This window comes from Pygocentrus nattereri, chromosome 6 (assembly GCF_015220715.1).
Source record: "Pygocentrus nattereri isolate fPygNat1 chromosome 6, fPygNat1.pri, whole genome shotgun sequence".
Lineage (NCBI taxonomy): Eukaryota > Metazoa > Chordata > Actinopteri > Characiformes > Serrasalmidae > Pygocentrus > Pygocentrus nattereri.
Window position 1 is genome coordinate 293,513 of NC_051216.1, and position 20,363 is coordinate 313,875.

General features: G+C 42.3%; 1 protein-coding gene and 1 long non-coding RNA gene across 2 annotated transcripts; one reads left to right on the plus strand and one right to left on the minus strand.

Moving 5' to 3' along the window:
• Positions 1-5,884: 5,884 nt before the first annotated feature.
• On the minus strand, positions 5,885-10,231 carry LOC108444150 (heat shock 70 kDa protein 12A-like). The gene is made up of 4 exons (XM_037539657.1): positions 9,937-10,231; positions 9,620-9,844; positions 9,333-9,507; positions 5,885-7,117 (listed from the first exon to the last, which is right to left on the minus strand). Exons 1-4 carry the CDS (start codon positions 10,204-10,206, stop codon positions 6,084-6,086), a joined length of 1,704 nt encoding a protein of 567 aa, XP_037395554.1. The 5' UTR covers positions 10,207-10,231; the 3' UTR covers positions 5,885-6,083.
• Positions 10,232-10,389: 158 nt separating this feature from the next.
• Positions 10,390-18,455, plus strand: LOC119263614. The gene is made up of 3 exons (XR_005130388.1): positions 10,390-10,423; positions 10,823-10,855; positions 18,414-18,455. It is a non-coding gene; the product is annotated as an uncharacterized LOC119263614 (long non-coding RNA).
• The last annotated feature ends 1,908 nt before the right edge of the window (positions 18,456-20,363 follow it).

Here is a 20,363-nt window from a genome sequence, read left to right on the forward strand (position 1 = left end):
TTTACCGCACTGACGCACTCTCAGTCACCTCCAGGCCTGGCTCAAGGCATTTTTCCTAGTGACCCTTTCCCAGGCAGGGCACACTGTCTTCTGTGTCCATTTTTCATGGAGGTTTTTTAAGATCAAGTTAGTCTGGATATTCACTCCAGACCTGTTCACCCTTGGAGACCCTACCAGCAGCATATTGCTCCTGACGACTTGGCTTTGAAGATCTCTAGACCACACAAGATTTTCCACCACTTCAAGGCCCTGATCCAGGAAGGGCAAAAAGATAAAAGTATTTGTTTTCATAATCTCAATCACCTTATATATAACATTCCTATTAAGTTTCATTCACCAAGCATCTCTTGAAAGGTCTTTATTTCAAAATTCTGACAAAATTCTTTATTTTAAATTTCTATCTAAATGTCTTGAAGAGTAAAATCTTGTTTCATTAAAGCTAATAATATTCGAAATCCCTAAGCAAAGAAATAATTTGATAGAACATCAACTGTGATTCCAAAAACATGTTGACAATAAAGAAGGGATTTTAATTGAATTAAAGCAACATTTTCTAGGTGTATTATGTATAATAGTGGTCCACCTAGCACTTGTACCCATCTCAGAAGTCTTCAGAACTGCATCAACAACCAAAGCATTTAAAATACTTTCAGACATTTAATGATTACTATTGATCAACAAATACAGTTCAAACAATGACTTGGCTTCTAGTCATAATCCACATGGCATCAACAGGTATGATTCTGGTGTTATGTTTGGTGTTTGAATCTATGCACATTTCTAATTCCACATGTGCTTCAATGAACTCCTAGTAGACTGCAATTGGAATATATTTTCATACTGAAATTAGCTGTTCTATAGGTGCATGTAGCAGGCAACCAAATCTTACCTCATTATCTAAGATTGTTCTGATATTTTAATGGAATTTGTGTAAAAGGGAAAGGAATGAAGAAAGGCTTGAATGTCTGAAATGTGGCATGGTTCTTGTGAAACCTCTGGGTTTGAAGACATGCTAAAATTGTACATGTTCTCATTGATTATTTCAGTAAAGTAAAATAGATTTTGAAAATAGCAAAAGTGTTTATAATCTTCAAACTAAATAAACATTTTAAATATTTCACTGGCAATGTGTATGATTTAAAAATAATCCTGGCATGGGCATCTTTTCATATATCATATCTTAGGTTTAGAAATGTGTCATTTAAAGTGCTTTGTAATAAAATTTTATAAAAATGTAAATAAGATTTGATAGTATTTGTATATGTTTAGGTGCTCACTCTCCATGTCCTATCTCCATGTCCATGTCCTATCTTAATGCAACTTGGAGATGAATGGGGTAATTAATCATGAGGAAATGGACAGTTCTCTCTGAACATTGATCAAAGGAAACATCTTAGTGGCACCACATACATCAATCAAACCAACATTATCTCATTATCAAAGATGTTTGATCAACATATATGATGAAACGTGTCATGCAAAAGGACGTAAAAGAAAAAGGAATGTAAGGCCTGAATTTAAACAGAAAAGGCAGCCTACTTATCTTAAAGATTGTCTGATGGTACATAAAGTTGTTCTTTTGTTACCTAGTACATCTCAAGATGTATCACAAGATGTAAATGTTTTGTTACTGTGAAAGTTTCCTTTCACTTTAAATTCATGTTTGGATGTCTCAACATGCACAAACAGCAGGAACTGGTAGAAAAAAAATGTGTATGAGTCCCTCCAAAAATGCTGGTCATGCAAAACTAGCAACACAAAAAAGGTATTAAAGGGCCAAAATAGAATACTTCCAAGTCAAGCCAGCTCAACCTGCCCCATGGGTTAGGGTGTTACCTTGGGTTAAGCTGTTCTCCCAAGCTCCAGTAACAAGGCTATACAAACCAACACAGAAGGTGAAAATTGAGGCTTTCAGAGAAAAATATGAGGTACTACATTTGAGAGATTGAGGCAAGTGACAAATTATCTTCTAGTGAAGCATCAGAAAGTTTTTTCTCACAAAATGATGGTGATTATAGCGTCACACAGCAGTGATAGATAACATTTGAACAGTAGATACCAAACCAATAAACAGACAGATTGTGCTTTCAAGAGTTGTAATAATAGAGGACAGAAAATCTCTGCAGTCATGCCCCAAAAGGTGCCTGAGTTAACCCCTTAAATGGCTAGGACTTGCCTGTGGGCCCAAAGTTTTACTACCTACTTCTTTAACATAAGAATAGAATAGCTAGTCTGCATTGTTGCCCATGAAGTTAGTGAATAATAAGCCCAGTTCTGGTCCTGGAGATCTACCACCAGAGCTCAGTTTGACCTGTAATCAAACACACCTGATCTAATGAATGTACACTTTCAGGAGCACCTGAATATGAGAGTCAGGTGTGTTAGACTTGAATCCTCCTGGGTGGTAGATCTCCAGGACCATGTTTGAGGACTTTAATATGAGATTTTAAGGGGTTAAAAGAATCCCAGACTATCTCAGTGAACTGGATGAAGTCAGGTAACTAGATCAAGGATCTGGAGCAGGAGTGTTGCTTTTTCCACAAAGGGATAGTGTGGCTGTGGGTTTTCATGCAAAAATGTTGGAGCTTACCTAATTTTACTTTAAAAATCAGTTGGTTTCAGTCTTTAAACAATTGGCCAGGTGCCCTTGCTTTCATGGAAGAAAAACCTGCAGCTACACCAGCTTTTTGTGGACTGGACTCTCTTGGTCTGGAAACAAGCTGAATGTATGTACAATGGCTGGCCATTAAAATAGGGTAACAGCAGGCTCAGCTGGATCAGTTGGTCAACAGTGTCAAGCAGGTGACCAGCCAGTTCAGAATGTGAGCATCGCTGAACAGCCCGCTACCCCGGCTATCACTAACACCTTTGCTGCAGCTTCACCAGTAACTTTTCTGGTTAGTAAACCTGATAAATACTCAAGTGAACCTGATAAGTGTAGGGTTTTTTATTGCAGTGTTCTGTGTTTTTTTCGATAATTCACCCCAGAGATCAGACCATGCTAAGATATCTTTTGTAGTCTCACGTTTAGCAGACAAAGCTTTAGAGTGGGCTACAGCCAGCTGGTCACTTTTCAGGAGTTGGATGTATGAAAGCTTTCTCAAGGAATTCAAGCTCATTTTTGACCACCTCTATGAAGGTAAAATTAGTGGGGAACTTTTATCCCAGTTACGACAGGGACGTCATTCTGTGGTTGAATTTGCACTGGAGTTCAGAAGCCTAGCAGCTAACAGTGGCCGTAATGAGGTGGCCCTGTTAGTCATGTTCAGACAAGGGCTCAACATAGACATTGTTAATGAACTGGCTAGCAAACATGATGACTTGAGTCTAGAACAACTGATTACTTTGGCTATCAAGTTAGATCACTTATTGAACTCCAGAAGAAAGAATAAGAACATCAGAACAAAATATTCCCTGACCCAAGTAAAAGTCCCCAGAGAGACACAAGAAGGCAAGGAACCAATGGTATGTGATTCATCTCAGCTATCCCAAAAAGAGAAACAACGTTGATTCAACCTTCATTTGTGTCTGTATTGTGGTCAAGCTGGACATCAGCTACATGAGTGTCCATTGAGACCATTGAAAAGCAAGGCACCGACCCCTGGACAGCATGTGAAGTTTTCTCCACTAATGCGGTGAGTATTACCACAAAGGGGTTGGTATCAAGATCTATGGTGTTACCCATACAGTTACACTTTCCTCAAAACTCTACTACACAACTCTATTACAAGACTACACTTCCAGTCCAGAACCTGCAAACCTCATTGAGTCAAAGCACTAGATGCAGATCCTGTTGGCCAAAAGCTCATTACCCATTCCAAAATCCCCATAAAGATGCATACTAGTGCCCTACACACAGAAGAACTTTCCTTCTTGGTTCTAGAGCAGTCCGATTTTGAAGCTACGTTTGGACTCCCATGGCTAGAAAAACATAATCTCTTATCTCTTGGCCTGATCATAATATAAAGCAATGTTCTGAATATTGTTTGAAACATTGTATTAGAGCCCCATCAATTTCACTTAGGTCCACCACTATAGAGAGCCTAGATTCCGAATCACCCTGTGTTGTACCCCAAAAATACCTGGATCTGAAAGAAGTTTTTAATGAGAACAACACCACCAAACTGCCACCTCACTGGGCCCATGACTGTGCCATTGACTTGGTTTACGATCCCATTCACCCCAAACCCAGAATATACCCCATTACACAAGAGGAACAGAAGACCCTAGACGTGTATATAGACAAAGCACTCCTTTATAAAAAAGAAAGATGGGGGCCTAACACCCTGCATTGATTACAAAGATCTAAATCAAATTTCTAAAGCCTATCTGTATCCCTTACTCCTAGTTCCAGTAGCTCTAGAACAGCTCTAAGGAACTAAGTACTTCACAAATTGGACTTACATAGCACATGTGTAGGGGGCAGTCATGGGCTGGAGGTTAGGGATCCAGCCTTGTGACCGGAAGGTCACCGCTTCTATCCCCAGAGCCGTCAGCACATGACTGAGGTGTCCTTGAGCAAGACACCTAACCCCCAACTGCTCCCCAGGCGCTGCGGATTGGGCTGCCCACCGCTCTGGGCAAGTGTGATCACTGCTCCCTAGTGTATGTGTGTGCTCACTAGAGTGTATGTGGTGTTTCACTTCACAGATGGGTTAAATGCGGAGGTGAAATTTCCCCATTGTGGGACTAATAAGGATATCTTAATTCTTAATTTAATTTAATATAATTTAATTTGAGTTAAAGAAGGGGGCGAATGGAAAACTGCATTTTTGACCACTAGGGGGCATTATGTGTATTTAGTGTTGACTCTCTGTTGCCCCCTCTGTGTTTCAAGCATTTATTAATGATGTCATCTGAGACATATTGGGGAAGTTCGTTGTAGAGTTATTAGACGATATTCTAGTGTATTCTCCGTCCTACGATATTCACATGTATATTGACAAGACAAGATTTAAACAAGATAAATTTTTAAAACTAGGAAGTGATGCTCCCTCAACAAGTAGATTTGAGCAGTAAACAGTAGTTTGACATATCTACAAACATCTTCAAGGGTACTGGAAAAGCATCTCAGTTGGTGCCTTACAAAGCCGGTTGAGGGTAGAGCGTTTGCTCAGCTGCATCAAGACAAAAAGCAGGATACTTTGAAGAATTTTATAAAGAAAATTGTTTGGATTTTTCTGTCACTTTATAATTAGTTTTTTTTCCAACATTTTTTGACATTACATTTTGACTTCATAATATGCTTTATTGTTTAGATAAGTAAAGTCAAATGAAGGTAGTCTGACAGACATAATACAGTGTCCTCCAAGTGAAATTATTGTTATACTGTTTTTCTGAAAAGAATGTGCCCTACGATGGACTGGCAACCTGTCCAATGTGTTTCCTGCCTTCTAATAAACACTGGGAAAGGTTCCAGGATGTGTGTGACCATGTGTGTGTGAAAATGATGTGACTCCTCAAATATTTTGACAAAAAAAGTTGAATTCTTGATTACTTTATTTTCTTCCAAGATTTTCTTTTAACATGGGTTTATAATATAGATTATTTTCATGGATACATTTTAACACCATTAAACTGTCTCTGCATGCTTTCAAATATTAAACTCTTTTTATCATGTTAAGCTGACTGTCCATCCTGATGTAGAGATAGCACAGAGATACTTCATGAGAACAAGAAAGTGAAAAACAATATATAATTCAGCACAATACAGTGTCTTCATGTTTTATATTTTTGATGCATTGTCAGAAACACAGGACCTCATACATACATTATGTGTAATATACAAGATTTCTTCTAAATCTCCAAATCTCTTTTGGTTTTCAACAAAGACATTACATGTGAGAACAAGCTGTGCTTATGCATTTTAAGCTGTGCTTAACTATATGCATTTTACAAGTTTCTAACTGCCCAATAAATTAGGAATCATCACACTAGTATATTAGATTACAATCTGTTATATAATTACATTTTACTCAATGCTGAACCTGTAGTCAACTATATTTTAATTTCTGGAAATAATTTGATATACACCAATAGAATAAAGTTTAAAACAAATGCTTCATATTTCTGAATCAAACAAATTACTTGGACATAAAGTCCATTTTGACTGAAGTGGTCTCACCAGAATCAACATCCGTGGCGGTTGCCTGCATCTCAGTGAAACCAAACTTGATTTCAAGGATTACTGAACGATTCCTGCCCTGTGAGATCTTTGGCATTGACACTGCTAAAGATCCAATCTTCATCATTCCCTCCTCATCTACAAACTCAGCGGTTTCCTTCTCAGTGCAGTAAAAACTGAAGAGCATTTCGTTTTGTTCTATCTCAAGTGCATTAAATATGTACTGTTCAGCTTCATCAAAAGGAACGGACTCATCCTTCTTCACTAGGCAGTGGAAGCAAACATCACAGTAATGAACTCCATCTTTACTGACATATTTGCTCTTGCCCTTGTGTTTGATCTTATCAAAAAAGTGCACGACTGCGATCCCATAAGTGAAAACACTGATCCGTGATTCCACCACATTTGGCATCATGCCAAACATAACAGCTCCGTTCACAACGGCCATTTGAGCATCCACAGGGCAGAGCACCTGACACTTAGACCCAAACTTCTCCTTGACAAACCTGTTCACGTAAGGACTCAGGGCAAAGCCTCCAACTAAGAAGATGTATCTGATGTTCAGTGTGGGCTTTTTCAATATTTCTTTCATCAGGCTTTCTATGCCCCTAACACTATCCTCATGCAGATCTTTCAGCTTTGCCCCTGACAGCAGTATTTGTCCACTTTCCCAGTCAACATCGTTGTCTCTGCTAAAGTAGGCTTCTATGTCATCTACTTTACTGGCTATCTGTTGTAAACTGTATGGACACTGCACCAGCACCTCTCCATCATATCGTTTACAGATGGAAAAATCATACATCAACCGCTGAAGCTCACTGGGATGATTTTCCTTGAACTCATCAAACACCTTTTCAGAGAAGATCTCTCTGATGAAGGCTTTGAAGTTCTTGTCCACTGTCTGGCCACCCATGTTATTTCCTGATACCCTGTGCAGCTCCTTTAGGCGACCCCCTTCCACCACCTCATGCACCGTGATGTCAATGGTTCCACCTGAAACGAGAAACTATAAGAGGTCAAAATTACAAAACCAAGAAGAAAAGATTACACTGGTAAAATTAATTATGTCTGAATAACAGATCGGGGTTTCACAGAAGCCCTCCCATCGACCCACCACCAATGGGAGGGGCAGTAGTAGGGGTTTGGTGCTTTGTGGATCGGGCAGTGTCCGAAGGCGTGGGCCTTGGCGTTCTGATCCTCGGTTGCTGAAACTGGCTTTTGGAACTTGGAACGTTACCTCACTGGCGGGGAAGGAGCCTGAGTTGGTGCGCGAGGTTGAGAGATGCCAGCTAGATATAGTCGGGCTCACCTCAACACACAGCTTGGGCTCTGGGTCCAATCTCCTTGAGAGGGGCTGGACTTTATTCTTTTCTAGAGTTGCCCATGGTGAGAGGCGGTGGGCTGTCTCATAGCCCCTCAACTCGGCGCCTGTATATTGGGGTTTTCTCCAGTGGACGAGAGATGGTGTGCTGCTGACTTCGACTGAAGACATCATTGAGCTGTGGAAGGAATACTTTGAGGACCTTCTCAATCCCACCGACACATTCTCCAGGGAGGAGGCAGAGTCTGGAGACACGGGAATAGGCTTGTCCATTACTGAGGCCGAAGTCGCTAAGGTAGTTAAGAAGCTCCTTGGTGGCAAGGCTCCAGGGGTGGATGAGATCCGTCCCGAGTTCCTCAAGGCTCTGGATGTTGTGGGGCTGTCTTGGCTGACGCGCCTTTTCAACATTCCGTGGACATCGGGGGCGGTGTCACTGGATTGGCAGACTGGGGTGGTGGTGCCTCTTTTTAAAAAGGGGACCGGAGGGTGTGTTCCAACTACAGGGGAATCACACTCCTCAGCCTCCCTGGTAAAGTCTATGCAGGGGTACTGGAGAAGAGAGTCCGGCTTATAGTCGAACCTCGGATTCAGGAGGAGCAGTGCGGCTTCCGCCCTGGTCGTGGAACACTGGACCAACTCTTCACCCTCTCCAGGATTCTGGAGGGTGCATGGGAATTTGCCCAACCAGTCCACATATTCGATTGTGTTCCCTGGGGTATTCTGTGGGAGGTGCTTCGGGAGTACAGTGTACATGGCTCTTTGCTATGAGCCATTCAGGCCCTGTACAAACAAAGCTGGAGTTTGTTTTGCATGGCCGGCAGTAAGTCAGACTTTTTCCCAGTGAGAGTTGGACTCCGTCAGGGCTGCCCTTTGTCACCGATTCTATTAATAATTTTTATGGATAGAATTTCTAGGCGCGGTCAGGGGACGGGGGGTGTCCGGTTTGGTGACCTCAGGGTCACATTGCTGCTGTTTGCAGATGATGTGGTCCTATTGGGGACATCAGGCCATAAACTTCAGCTCTCGCTGGATCGGATTCCAGCCAAGTGTGAAGCGGCCGGGATGAGAATCAGTACCTCTAAATCCGAGACCATGATTCTCAGGCGGAAAAGGGTGGAGAGGGTCGGGGATAAGGGGTCGGGGATAAGCTCTTGCCTCAAATGGAGGAGTTTAAGTATCTCAGGGTCTTGTTCACGAGTGATGGTACAAGGGAGCGGGAGATTGACAGGCGGATTGGTGCTGGGTCAGCAGTGATGCCGGTTTACTGGTCTGTTGTGGTAAAGAAAGAGCTGAGCCATAAGGCAAAGCTCTCAATTTACCGGTCGATCTATGTTCCCACCCTCACCTATGGTCATGAGCTTTGGGTAATGACTGAAAGAATAAGGTCGCGAATACAAGCGGCCGAAATGAGTTCCCTCCGCAGGGTGTCTGGACTCTCCCTTAGAGATAGGGTGAGAGGTTCGGTCATCCGGGAGGGACTTGGAGTAGAGCCGCTGCTTCTTCACGTTGAGAGGAGCCAGTTGAGGTGGTTCGGGCATCTGGTTAGTATGCCTCCTGGACGCCTCCCTCGGGAGGTGTCACAGGCAAGTCCACCTGGGAGGAGACCCCGGGGAAGACCCAGGACATGCTGGCGTGACTATATTGCCCAGCTGGCCTGGGAGCGCCTCGGAATCCCCCTTGGAGAGCTAGTGGAAGAGGCTGCGGAAAGGGAGGTCTGTGCCTCATTGCTTAGGATGCTGCCTCCACGGATGGATGGATGGATGGATGGATATAAATGAATAACTTGCTCTAAATATATGTATTGTGATGTAAAAAGTAAATTCAGTTTTGATGTCAACCAATTAAGTCTAGAGTTTTATGTGTAATACAACTTTGCTATCTACAGACCTCCACAGTCCACCACCATGTACTGTGTTCCTGGAACTTGTTCTATTATCTCTGCTTCTGTAAGATGTCCTTCCATAAAACCTTCCTTTGGGAGCTGTTTACACCACACAGATGCAGCTTCTGGTTCCAGAGCTACAATCAGTCTTTCAGGCTCAGATTCTGCCACCAAACCAGCCTAAACATAAAGATTTCACACATTATTCTTCATAATCTGGAATAGTACTGGATACTATAGCCAAAATCCCAGTAATGTTAATATAAAGTATTACAGTATATCATCACATCACCTCTGTAGCTGCTTCTCTCATGAACTGTTTAGCTGCTGCACTCCAGATGGCTGGAACCGTCAAAACCCATGTAGCATCAGAGGCAGAATACGTTACTCCAGCTGTGTGCTTTCCAATCATATCCAGGGCGTGAACTTTCATGAATTTCAGGCTCTCAGAGAACACTTTCATAGCTCTCATTTCTTTCCCATTTTTGGCAGTCATCATAAAGTCTCTGTGTAATTCCTGAGGAATAAATACAGAAACTGTGGATCACCATCTGTTCATTTAGTTATGAATATGAAACAATAACAAATATGTACCTAAATAAACCCTACCTTGCCAAAAAGCTCCATTTTGAAGTTGTCGAAGAGGAAAAGCTTCTTTGCTTCATTTTTCCGTGTTTGCCTGGTGTACGTCATGACGGCGTCATAGCCAAACTTTAGAAAATTTTCATCTTCATCAAACAAAATGCAGGTAGGTGTTTTTGGAGTGTTCAGACCGTACTCTTCACCCCATTTAGGCTGCCGAACCTGTTTTGATTCTGAAAACTTGAAGCAGTAACCAGTAAATGCTGTGCCAAAATCGATAGCGATATAAACTTCCATTTCTCTAACAGCAGAGAAACGCTCCTGTCAGGATTGAGAGCAGTCAGTGGGGAAAAAGAAACAAGCTCACTATTATAAGAGCAGAGTTTACTTTCACTTCTCTCAGTCCAGCCCACAGCCAAACTGGGCGTTTTCTGGGTACAAAAGGACCAGAAGCATCTTCATTCCTTCACTCAACTTTCCAGTCCTTGCCTTTTCAGCTTGAAACTCTCCTCAGGTAAGGTTTTAAAGTTACTGTTCTCTTTTACATTAATTTATTAGATATTTATATAAAAACACAAAAACACTGTTCTTTAAGACTGAGGGGCTACTGTCAAGATGTGAAATAATTATATAATTTCTGTTGTAAATCATAATTGAAGCCTGTTTTTAGTCATATTAAATTGGCTGTTTGTAGAATATAATTAGATTTTTTTATATAATTTATTTTTGTCATACCCATGAAGCAGCAGTTTCTTCAGACAGTGTTTTGTTCTAATCTTGTGCTACGTATCTACTGTCTACACACTGTGGAATGTTTCTCTGGCTATGAGCCTTTAACTGCGTCTCTAAACCGGTTCTCTTCAATATTGAAAGTATTTCAGTCACTAAACTATTGTTTCCTTCCTTTTCTCAGCATGGCACATCAGTATGACGTCACCTCAGAAAGGTAATAACTGTTTTGTAGACATGTAAAGACAAAATGGAGGCAGCTGCATCAAAAGAGAGACTTATTGTTGTTAATGTTTCAATTAAATGTATATTCTATTGGGACAGTATCAGTTCCTCAGTGAATACTGCAAAGCAGCTGTGATGTTCTCTGTGTAATTTATGAGGAAGTGTATCAGTTGCCAGTAACGTCTATATTTCAATCTAACTACTTCAGTAAATATGTTTTGATATGGTGCCAGAAAATATTGATGGTGTCTTTCAGTAGTTCTAATGGTTTACTCATTTATTTATTTAGTTAGTTTATTAGAACCAACTCCCCACCTCTAATTTTCTCTCCCGGTCACATAATGGGTCATTTGTTTTTGTCTTAGAATAATTGTGATCTATTTACATATATAGTTGTGCATTTGTACAAGAATAGTTATGTATTTGTTTGTTTGTTTGTGTAAAACACAGTGTGGTGAGGTTTTTTGCAGAGAGAAAGATATTTGGCATTGAGAAGTGAAAATGTAAATTTTAAGGCTCCACTTTAGCATATGACCCTAGTGATTACCCTATTTTTAGTCTTCATGAATCCACAAAGCTCTTCACCATAATAGCTAGCTAGAAGTAATATTATATGCTAGCTATAATGATTGTTACTCAGAATTAGGAATTATATTAGCCGTGTAACTGGAAATCAAATTTATGCCAACCCCTACATTAGTTTAAATTATTATTGTTCTAATTTGAACAATACAAGATTGTTAGAAATAATGTAGATAATGCCATCATGTAATTTATATCATTACAATAACTAATAAACAAATTTACATGTCAAGTATTACTAATTTGCTGTGATGTGTTTCTGTTAATTCAGCTTGCTAAAATGAAGAGGAGTCATTAAGGCATAAATTGATAAAGGCTTTGATTTCATTTTAAATGAATATATTTAAGATTCATCAGGGGGACTTCTTACCCCAGGCAAAGGGGCTTATTTTTTACAATAAAACAGAATTGTCTGGTGTTCCAGTTTATTTCCTCTGTGTACAGTTTAATACACCATTATGAACAAGATAAACCCAGACACAGATATGACTTAGTGAAACGCAAATCAATTCTGTTCTTAAGGTGGAATTTTCCCCATTTTGCTCTACATGTGAGGGATTTTCAGCATTATCTACAGTTTCATCATTTTTCCTACAGTAACCATGGTTCACAAGAAGAAAGGTGGATGACATTTCAGATACACTGGGAAGACTAGGCCACTAATAACAGATCATTGCAAAGTTCTTTCTATTTCCGAATCACTATTGATGTATGTTTTAAGGCCTCGTGCTGTAAGACAGCAGGAGCATTCTAGAAGTCTAAGAGAGTCATAAATGCTACCTTTCATTCATACACCTGCTGAACTCAAATGAGACTGTAGGCACTGCCCTGGTCCAGCTTGGTAAAAACTGAGGCATGCAGAAAAGCCCTGAAGGCCAAGGTCATGAGGGGCAGGGGGTAGTCCTTAACTGCCTACAAAGAGAACTCCTGCTCCAGCTGATGAGTTGGAAGTCCATATGAGCCCCAGTGAAAATTCCTTCTCAATTATTTTCGTTCATGGCTGTCAGCTCTGCACAAGAAAGAGTAAACAGGCTGCATGAGGATGGGTGGTATCCAGGTGAAGGTCTTTGACACAACCTGAAGAGCCTGAAAGAGCAGCATTAAAATTTGTTCAACAGACTGACCAGCAATAACATTAGGAGCCGGATCTGCCGAGTGACTGTACCAGATTGACCCTGATTGTTGGAACTGGTTTGGGGGTATGCAATGGCTTCTACTCCCTGGTTGTACAGCTTAAGGATCTGCTCGATTGAGAGTGGAGGGCAGTTCTTAAGTGTCCAGCTCACTCTTGATCTCATCACTTAAGCCCTACTGGAAGCCATTAGCACCTCCACATTCCAGCCTTTTTGTGCAGCCAGACTGCAGAACTCAATTGCATAGTCTACCACAGAACATTTGGCCCAGCTAACATTTGGTCCAGCCAAATAGGAACATCAAAGGATAGGGTGCACTGGAACAGAAATCCTCTGTCGTTCCTTTTGGGGGCAGGCAGATGGCACTCTCCTAGGGGGCTTGAAATGTGGGAGCTTCAGCATAGGAGCCACATTGGGCTGGTAGTTCAGCCTGCTGAGTTTCTGTGAAGTAACATATTCCAGAGGCAGATACTCAAGTATGTGTTGTAAATTGGAGTATCAATCTCTTTTTTCTCCTTCTCTTTGTAAATTTCACTCTTTTGCCAGTTCAGGAGAACAAAATGAATTGAAATATTTTTTCCTGATACAGCATATCAGTAATCCCTTCCCAGATTGTTTGGAATCATGGCATTATTCCATTTATTTATTGAGTGATTCACTGATTAATTGAAACTTATTGAAAACATCTGCAATCCTGAGATTCAGGTGTGGGTTTCCTCTCTTTCAGTGACACACACTTCTTCTTCTTCTTCTTCTTTCGGCTGCTCCCTTTAGGGATCGCCACAACGGATCATCTGCCTCCATCTTGCCCTATCCACTGCCTCCTCTACTTTTACACCAACCTTCTCTGAGGTCTACCTCTTCTCCTTCTGCCCAGCAGCTCCATCTCCAACATTCTTTGCCCAATATATCCACTATACCTCCTCAACACATGTCCAAACCATCTCAACATGGCCTCTCTGGCTTTATCTCCAAAGTGCTCCACCTTCACTGTCCCTCTGATCTGCTCATTTCTAATCTTGTTCATCCTTGTCACTCCCAATGAAAATCTCAGCATCTTCATCTCCACCACCTCCAGCTCAGCCTCCTGTCTTTTAGACAGAGCCACAGTCTCCAAACCATACTTCATAGCAGGATGCACTGCTGTCTTGTAAACCTTCCCTTTCACTCTTGCTGCTATCCTTCTGTCACACGTCAGCCCTGACACCCACTCCATCCTGCCTACACCCTCTTCTTCACCTCTTTTCTACACAGTCCATTGCTCTGGATGGTTGACCCAATATATTTGAAGTCATCCACCTTTACGACCTCTACTCCTTGCATCTTCACCTTTCCACCTGCCTCCCTCTCATTCATACACATGCATTCTGTCTTATCTCTACTGACCTTCATTCCTCTCCTCTCCAGTGCAAACCTCCACCTCTCCAGATTCTCTTCCACCTGCTCTCTACTCTCACCACAGATTACAATGTCATCTGCAAACATCATGGTCCATGGAGCCTCCTGCCTGACCTCATCTGTCAACCTGTCCATCACCATTGCAAACAAGAAGGGGCTCAAAGCTGATACCTGATTTAGCCCCACCTTCACCTTGAAACCATTTGTCACTGCAACTGCACACCTCACCACTGTCTCACTATCCTCATACATGTCCTGCACCACCCTAACATACTTTTCAGCTACACCTGACTTCCTCATACAGTACCACAGTTCCTGTCTTGGCACCCTATCAAATGCTTTCTCTAGATCCACAAAGACACAATGCAGCTCCTTCTGACCTTCTCTGTACTTCTCTACCAACACTCTCAACGCAAAAATCTGTGGTACTCTTTCTGGGCATGAAACCAAACTGCTGCTCACTGATCTGGACCTCTCGCCTTAGCCTTGCTTCAACAACACTTTCCCATACCTTCATGGTGTGGCTCATCAACTTTATACCTTTGTAGTTGCTGCAGCTCTGCACATTACCCTTGTTCTTAAAAATGGGGACCAGTACACTGCTTCTCCACTCATCAGGCATCCTCTCACTCTCCAGGATTTTGTTAAACAACCTGGTTAAAAAGTCCACTGCCTTCTCTCCTAAACATCTCCATACCTCCACAGGTATGTCATCTGGACCAACTGCCTTTCCATTCTTCATCCTTTTTAAAGCTAGTCTCACTTCCACCTTACTAATTCTCTGTGACACACACTAAAATGTCAAATTATGTCAATTGGATTGTGGCCTTGTCATGGTGGAAAGGCTTGTGTGGTCTAGGGATCTTCAGAGCTATGTTGTCAGGAGCAATATGCTCCTGGTAGGGTCTCCCAGGGTGAACAGGTCTGGAGTGAAGACCCAGACTAACTCAATCCAAAAATACTTAATGATAAATTGACACAGACCATTGTGTACCCTGCCCTAGAAGGGGTCACCGAGACCTACCCCTGGAGTCAAGCCTGGGGGTAGTATCCCTCAGTGAGCACCTGGTGGCTGGGCAGCCACTTAACCTGGCCGGGTTCAGTCCGAAGAGGAAACGGGTAAGACCATGTAGGTCCACCACCCACAAGGTCCAGCATGATGGAGCAGTGCAGTGACGTATAGGCAGTAGGAGATTACGGGGAGGCCCTTGGTAGCCTAGGCCCTTGGGCAGAAACTGGCTCTTGGTACATGGATTGCAACCTCAGTGGGGGGGGGAAGGATCCAGAGCTTGTGTGGGAGGTTGAGAGGTACCAACTAGATATAGTTGGGCTCACCTCCACCTGCAGTGTCGGATCTGGAACCAAACTCCTGAATAGGGGTTGGTCCCTCTCCTACTCAGGGGTTGCAGAGGGTGAGAGGCGCTGGGCGGGAGTGGAGATACTCACAAGTCCCCGGCTGGAAGCCGTGCAATTGGAGTTTGTCCCATTGAACAAAGGGTCACTGACTGTTGTGTGTGCTTATGCACCAAACAACAGGTCAGAGTATTCAGATTTCTTGAAGTGAGTGGGTGGGGTTCTGGAAAGGGTCCCATCTACAGACTCCATAGTCTTGCTTTGAGGCTTCAATGCTCATGTTGGCAATGACTGGGAAACCTGGAGAGGCATGAATGGGAAGAACGGCCTGCCCAATCTAAACCTGAATGGTGAACTGTTATTGGACTTCTGTGCCAGGCATGGATTTTCCATAACAAACAACAAGTTCGAACACAAGGGTGTTCATAAATGTATATGGTACCAGAGCTCCTTGGGTCAAAGGTCAATAAATTGACTTTGTCATTTCATCTGACTAGGGACCGTATGTTCTGGACAATCGGGTAAAGAGAGGTGCTGAGCTGTCAACTGATCACCATCTGGTGATGAATTGGATTAGATGGCAGGGATGACTGATGATCAGACTCAGGAGTCCCAAGGGAATAGTGAGGTTGTACTGGGAATTAGTACTGAGTGTACTGAGTTAAGTGATACTTTATTAATCCCACAAACGGGAAATTCCACCTCCACATTCAACCCATCTGTGAAATGAAACATCACATACACACTAGTGAATAGACACACACATAGACACAGACACTAGGGGGCAGTGAGCACACTATTCACGGCACCCAGGGAGCAATTGGGGATTAGGTGTCCTGTTCAAGGACACCTCAGTCATGTGCTGTCAGCCCTGGGGATTGAACTGGCAACTTTCCAGTCACAGGGCCAGTTTCCTAACCTCCAGCCCATGACTGCCCCCTTTGTTGATGGGGCATGGGAGTTTGCCAACCCAGTCTACATATATTTTGTGAATTTGGAGAAGGCTTATGACCATTTTCCCTGAGATATCTTTTAGGAGGTCCTCTGGGAGTATGGGATGCCGGGGCTACTATTCTGGACCATTCAATCTCTGTACTCCCAGAGTGAGAGTTGTGTTGCTATACTCGGCATTAATCAGACTCTTTCAGTGTTAGTGTTGGACTCTGCCAGGGTTGTGCCTTGTCTACACTCCTGTTCGTGATATTCATGGCCAGAGTATCAGGGCATAGGTGGGGTCAGCAGGGCATTATATGTAGAGGCCGGAGGGTGGCGTCTCTGCTATTTGCATATGATGTTGTTCTTTTGGCTGAATCACATGGATGCCTCCAGCACTCGCTGGAGCAGTTTGCAGCTGAGTGTGAAGCAGTTGGTATGTGGATCAGCACCTCCAAGTCTGAGTCCATGGTCTTAGCCCAGAAAAAGGTGGCATGCCCACTCCAGGTAAGGGGAAAGGACTTGCCCCACGTGAAGGAGTTTAAGTATCTTGGATACTGTTGTTGATAAGTGATGGGAAGAGGGATAGTGAGATCAGCCACAAGCTGGCACAAACGACAGCAGTAATGCAGTCACTGTGTCGGACTGTTGTGCTGAAGAGAGTTGGCCTACATCATGATCCTCACCTATGGTCATGAGCTGTAGGTAATGACCGAAAGAATGAGATCACAAATACAAGTAGCAGAAATGAGCCTCTTCACAGGATGGCGGGCTACATTCTATTTGATATGGTGAGGAGCTCAGCCATCCGGGAGGAGCTCAGAGTAGAGCCGCTACTCCTCCGCATTGAGAGGAGCCAGCTGAGGTGGTTCGGGCATCTGACCCAAATGCTCTCTGGACACCTCCTGGTGGAGGTGTACCATGCACGGCCTACTGGGACAAGACCCTGGGGTTGTCCTAGGACCCGCTGGAGGGATTATATCTCTAAGTTGGCCTGGGAGTGGCTCAGGATCCCTTGGAATGAGCTGGAGAAAGTTGCGGGGGAACTGCTCTCATGACTGCTAATGTGACCCCATCTGGACTAAGCGGTTAATGATGATTAAAATGATGATGATGTAATTTGTTCACACTAAAGAGCAAATTTTTTCTTAAATCTGATTTGTACACTACAAAAAATGTTCTGAACAAAAATGGCTTAATGCAGTAACAAGCAAATTAACTGCTTTTATTAAACTTTATATGGAATGAATATATTTTTAGATTGAGGTAAATCCGATTTCTGTTTTTTTTTAGTTTAAAAATACTTTCTCATCATACAAATTAATAAAAATCCAAAATCTAAAAAAAAATAGGAAAATAAGACTAATTTCTTAGGGGCCATGCATGTCTGTAATGTCTACAGTATCTCTAATTCTGAAATCATCTCCATTAAGCAGGCAACCAGCCTACAGTGTTCATGTTAAAAAAAAACTTCTGATGAAGAAGAATAATCAGTAAAGAGAGCAAGGTTTATTGATCATGCTGAAAGATGGATAATGTTACTTATGTTAAGTTTATTCAAATAGAAAGAGTTTCATACTAGAGATTGTATGTGTTGATCCAAATAAAAGGTTGCCATCTTGTAGTAATGAATTTATTAAAAACAATGTTCACATAATTTGATCTGTTCATTGCAAAAATATTTCTCCAGTCTATATTTTTCTGATGAATAGTGAAATCTATTATCTGAACCAGTTTTTATTTTTTACAATAAATGATCATGTGGAAATGTAAACACACAAAATACAGAATTCCATGGCTCATAGACAAAGAGAAAAAAAAAACTGATGCGAAATCTCTAAACAGCTTTATAAACAAGAAATGTATTACAGAATTTGTAATAAACATTTCAGTATTTTTGTGAGAATTGATTGTGGAAATAAGAGAAACATATACACATAACACATAACATCATGTGACCACATTCTAATTTTAAACTTTGTGTAATCATCACTCTGAATTATGCTCCACAGAGTGATTTTCACAGCAAATTCTTTACTAGTCATGGAAAACATCTTAAAGAACTGGTAATCATGAAAAACCTAATTGGTGCTTTGAATGATTTTCATGAGACATCACAGTTCTATTTCTCTTTTTTCCATTTTTACTTAGTTGGGAGAATGAGAATCACAATAAAGAAATTGAAGATTTAAGGTAAAAAATTCAATGACTAAGAATTTGTCATGTGTTACTTTTTTCTAATGTGCTATTAAATTAATTTTTTTCATCACACTTAGACAAGAAAATGGAAAACTCAAATTAGAAATCAACAAATTAAGGTAAGTAGTTCTGCAGTGAATCATAACAAAATTAATCCAATCTGTGTTGTAACTGAAAATTAAAATGTAATGTAATGTAATCTTACTACACAGAGAAACTGAACTTCAGTGAGGTTTTAAAAGTCAGTAAACTGGGATGACTTTTCTATTGTTGAAGCTGTTTATCCTAAGAAAATCTTCAATCATGCTTTCAAGCTCATTTTCAGTGTTAAGATGTTATGATTGACATCTGTAACAGATGGAGTTTTATAATAGTTTGAACATCTCAGCATCAGTTTAAAATCCAAACACTGTCTTCAATAATTATCATTTGAGAGCTTATATAGAGATTAGGAAAGTCAGTAAAAAGTGGAGTCAGAAGACAAATAAGTCAAGAAAGAATGGAGTTAGGATGAGGTGGAATCAGGATAAGGCAGAGTTGGATAAGGGCAGAGTCAGGAGAGGATGAAGTCAGGATGGAAACTGAGAAGCATTATTTCAGGGATTCCAGTTTCTATCAAGAAGGCCTGCGAGATATAAGAAAGATATAGTGGATTGTGGCAAATCTCCATCCATCCATCCATCCATCCATCCATCCATCCATCCATCCATCCATCCATTATCTTCCGCTTCTCCATGGTTTGGGTCACGGGGGCAGCATCCTAAGCAATGAGGCCCAGACCTCCCTTTTCCCAGCCACTTCCACTAGCTCTCCAAGGGGGGGATTCCAGGCCAGCTGGGCGATATAGTCATGCCAGCATGTCCTGGGTCTTCCCCAGGGTCTCCTCCCAGGTGGACTTGCCTGTGACACCTCCCAAGGGAGGCGTCCAGGAGGCATCCTAACCAGATGCCCGAACCACTTCAACTGGCTCCTCTCGATGTGGAGAAGCAGCGGCTCTACTCCGAGTCCCTCCCGGATGAACGATCTTCTCACTCTATCTCTAAGGGAGAGTCAATCTCCCGCTCCCTTGTACCATCACTCGAGAACAAGACCCCGAGATACTTAAACTCCTCCACTTGAGGCAAGAGCTCATCTCCGACCCAGAGAGGGCTCTCTACCCTTTTCTGCCTGAGAACCATGGCCTCGGAATTGGAGGTACTGATTCTTATCCCGGCCGCTTCACACTCTGCCGGAAACTGATCCAGTGAAAGCTGAAGTTCACGGCCTGATGTCCCCAATAGGACCACATCATCTGCAAACAGCAGCGATGTGACCCTGAGGTCACCAAACCAGACACCCTCCATCCCTTGACTGCGCCTAGAAATTCTATCCATAAAAATTATGAATAGAATCGATGACAAAGGGCAGCCCTGATGGAGTCCAACTCTCACTGGGAACGAGTCAGACTTATTGCCGGCCATGTGAAACAAACTCCAGCTTTGTTTGTACAGGGCCTGAATGGCTCATAGCAAAGAGCCATGTACCCCGTACTCCCGAAGCACCTCCCACCCCTGGAGCCCTGCTGCCAAGGAGCTTTTTAACTACCTTATTGACTTCGGCTTCAGTAATGGACAAGCCTATTCCCATGTCCCCACACTCTGCCTCCTCACTGGAGAACATGTTGGTGGGATTGAGAAGGTTCTCAAAGTATTCCTTCCTCCGCCCAATGACGTCTTCAGTCGAAGTCAGCAACACACCATCTCCACTATATACAGTGCTAGTGGCACACTGCTTTCCCCTTCTGAGTTGCCTGACGGTTTGCCAGAATCTTAAAGTCACTTTCCAAGGCCTCACCAAACTCCTCCCACACACAGATTTTTGCCTTGGCGACAACTGAAGCCGCAGATTGCTTGGCCTGTCGAT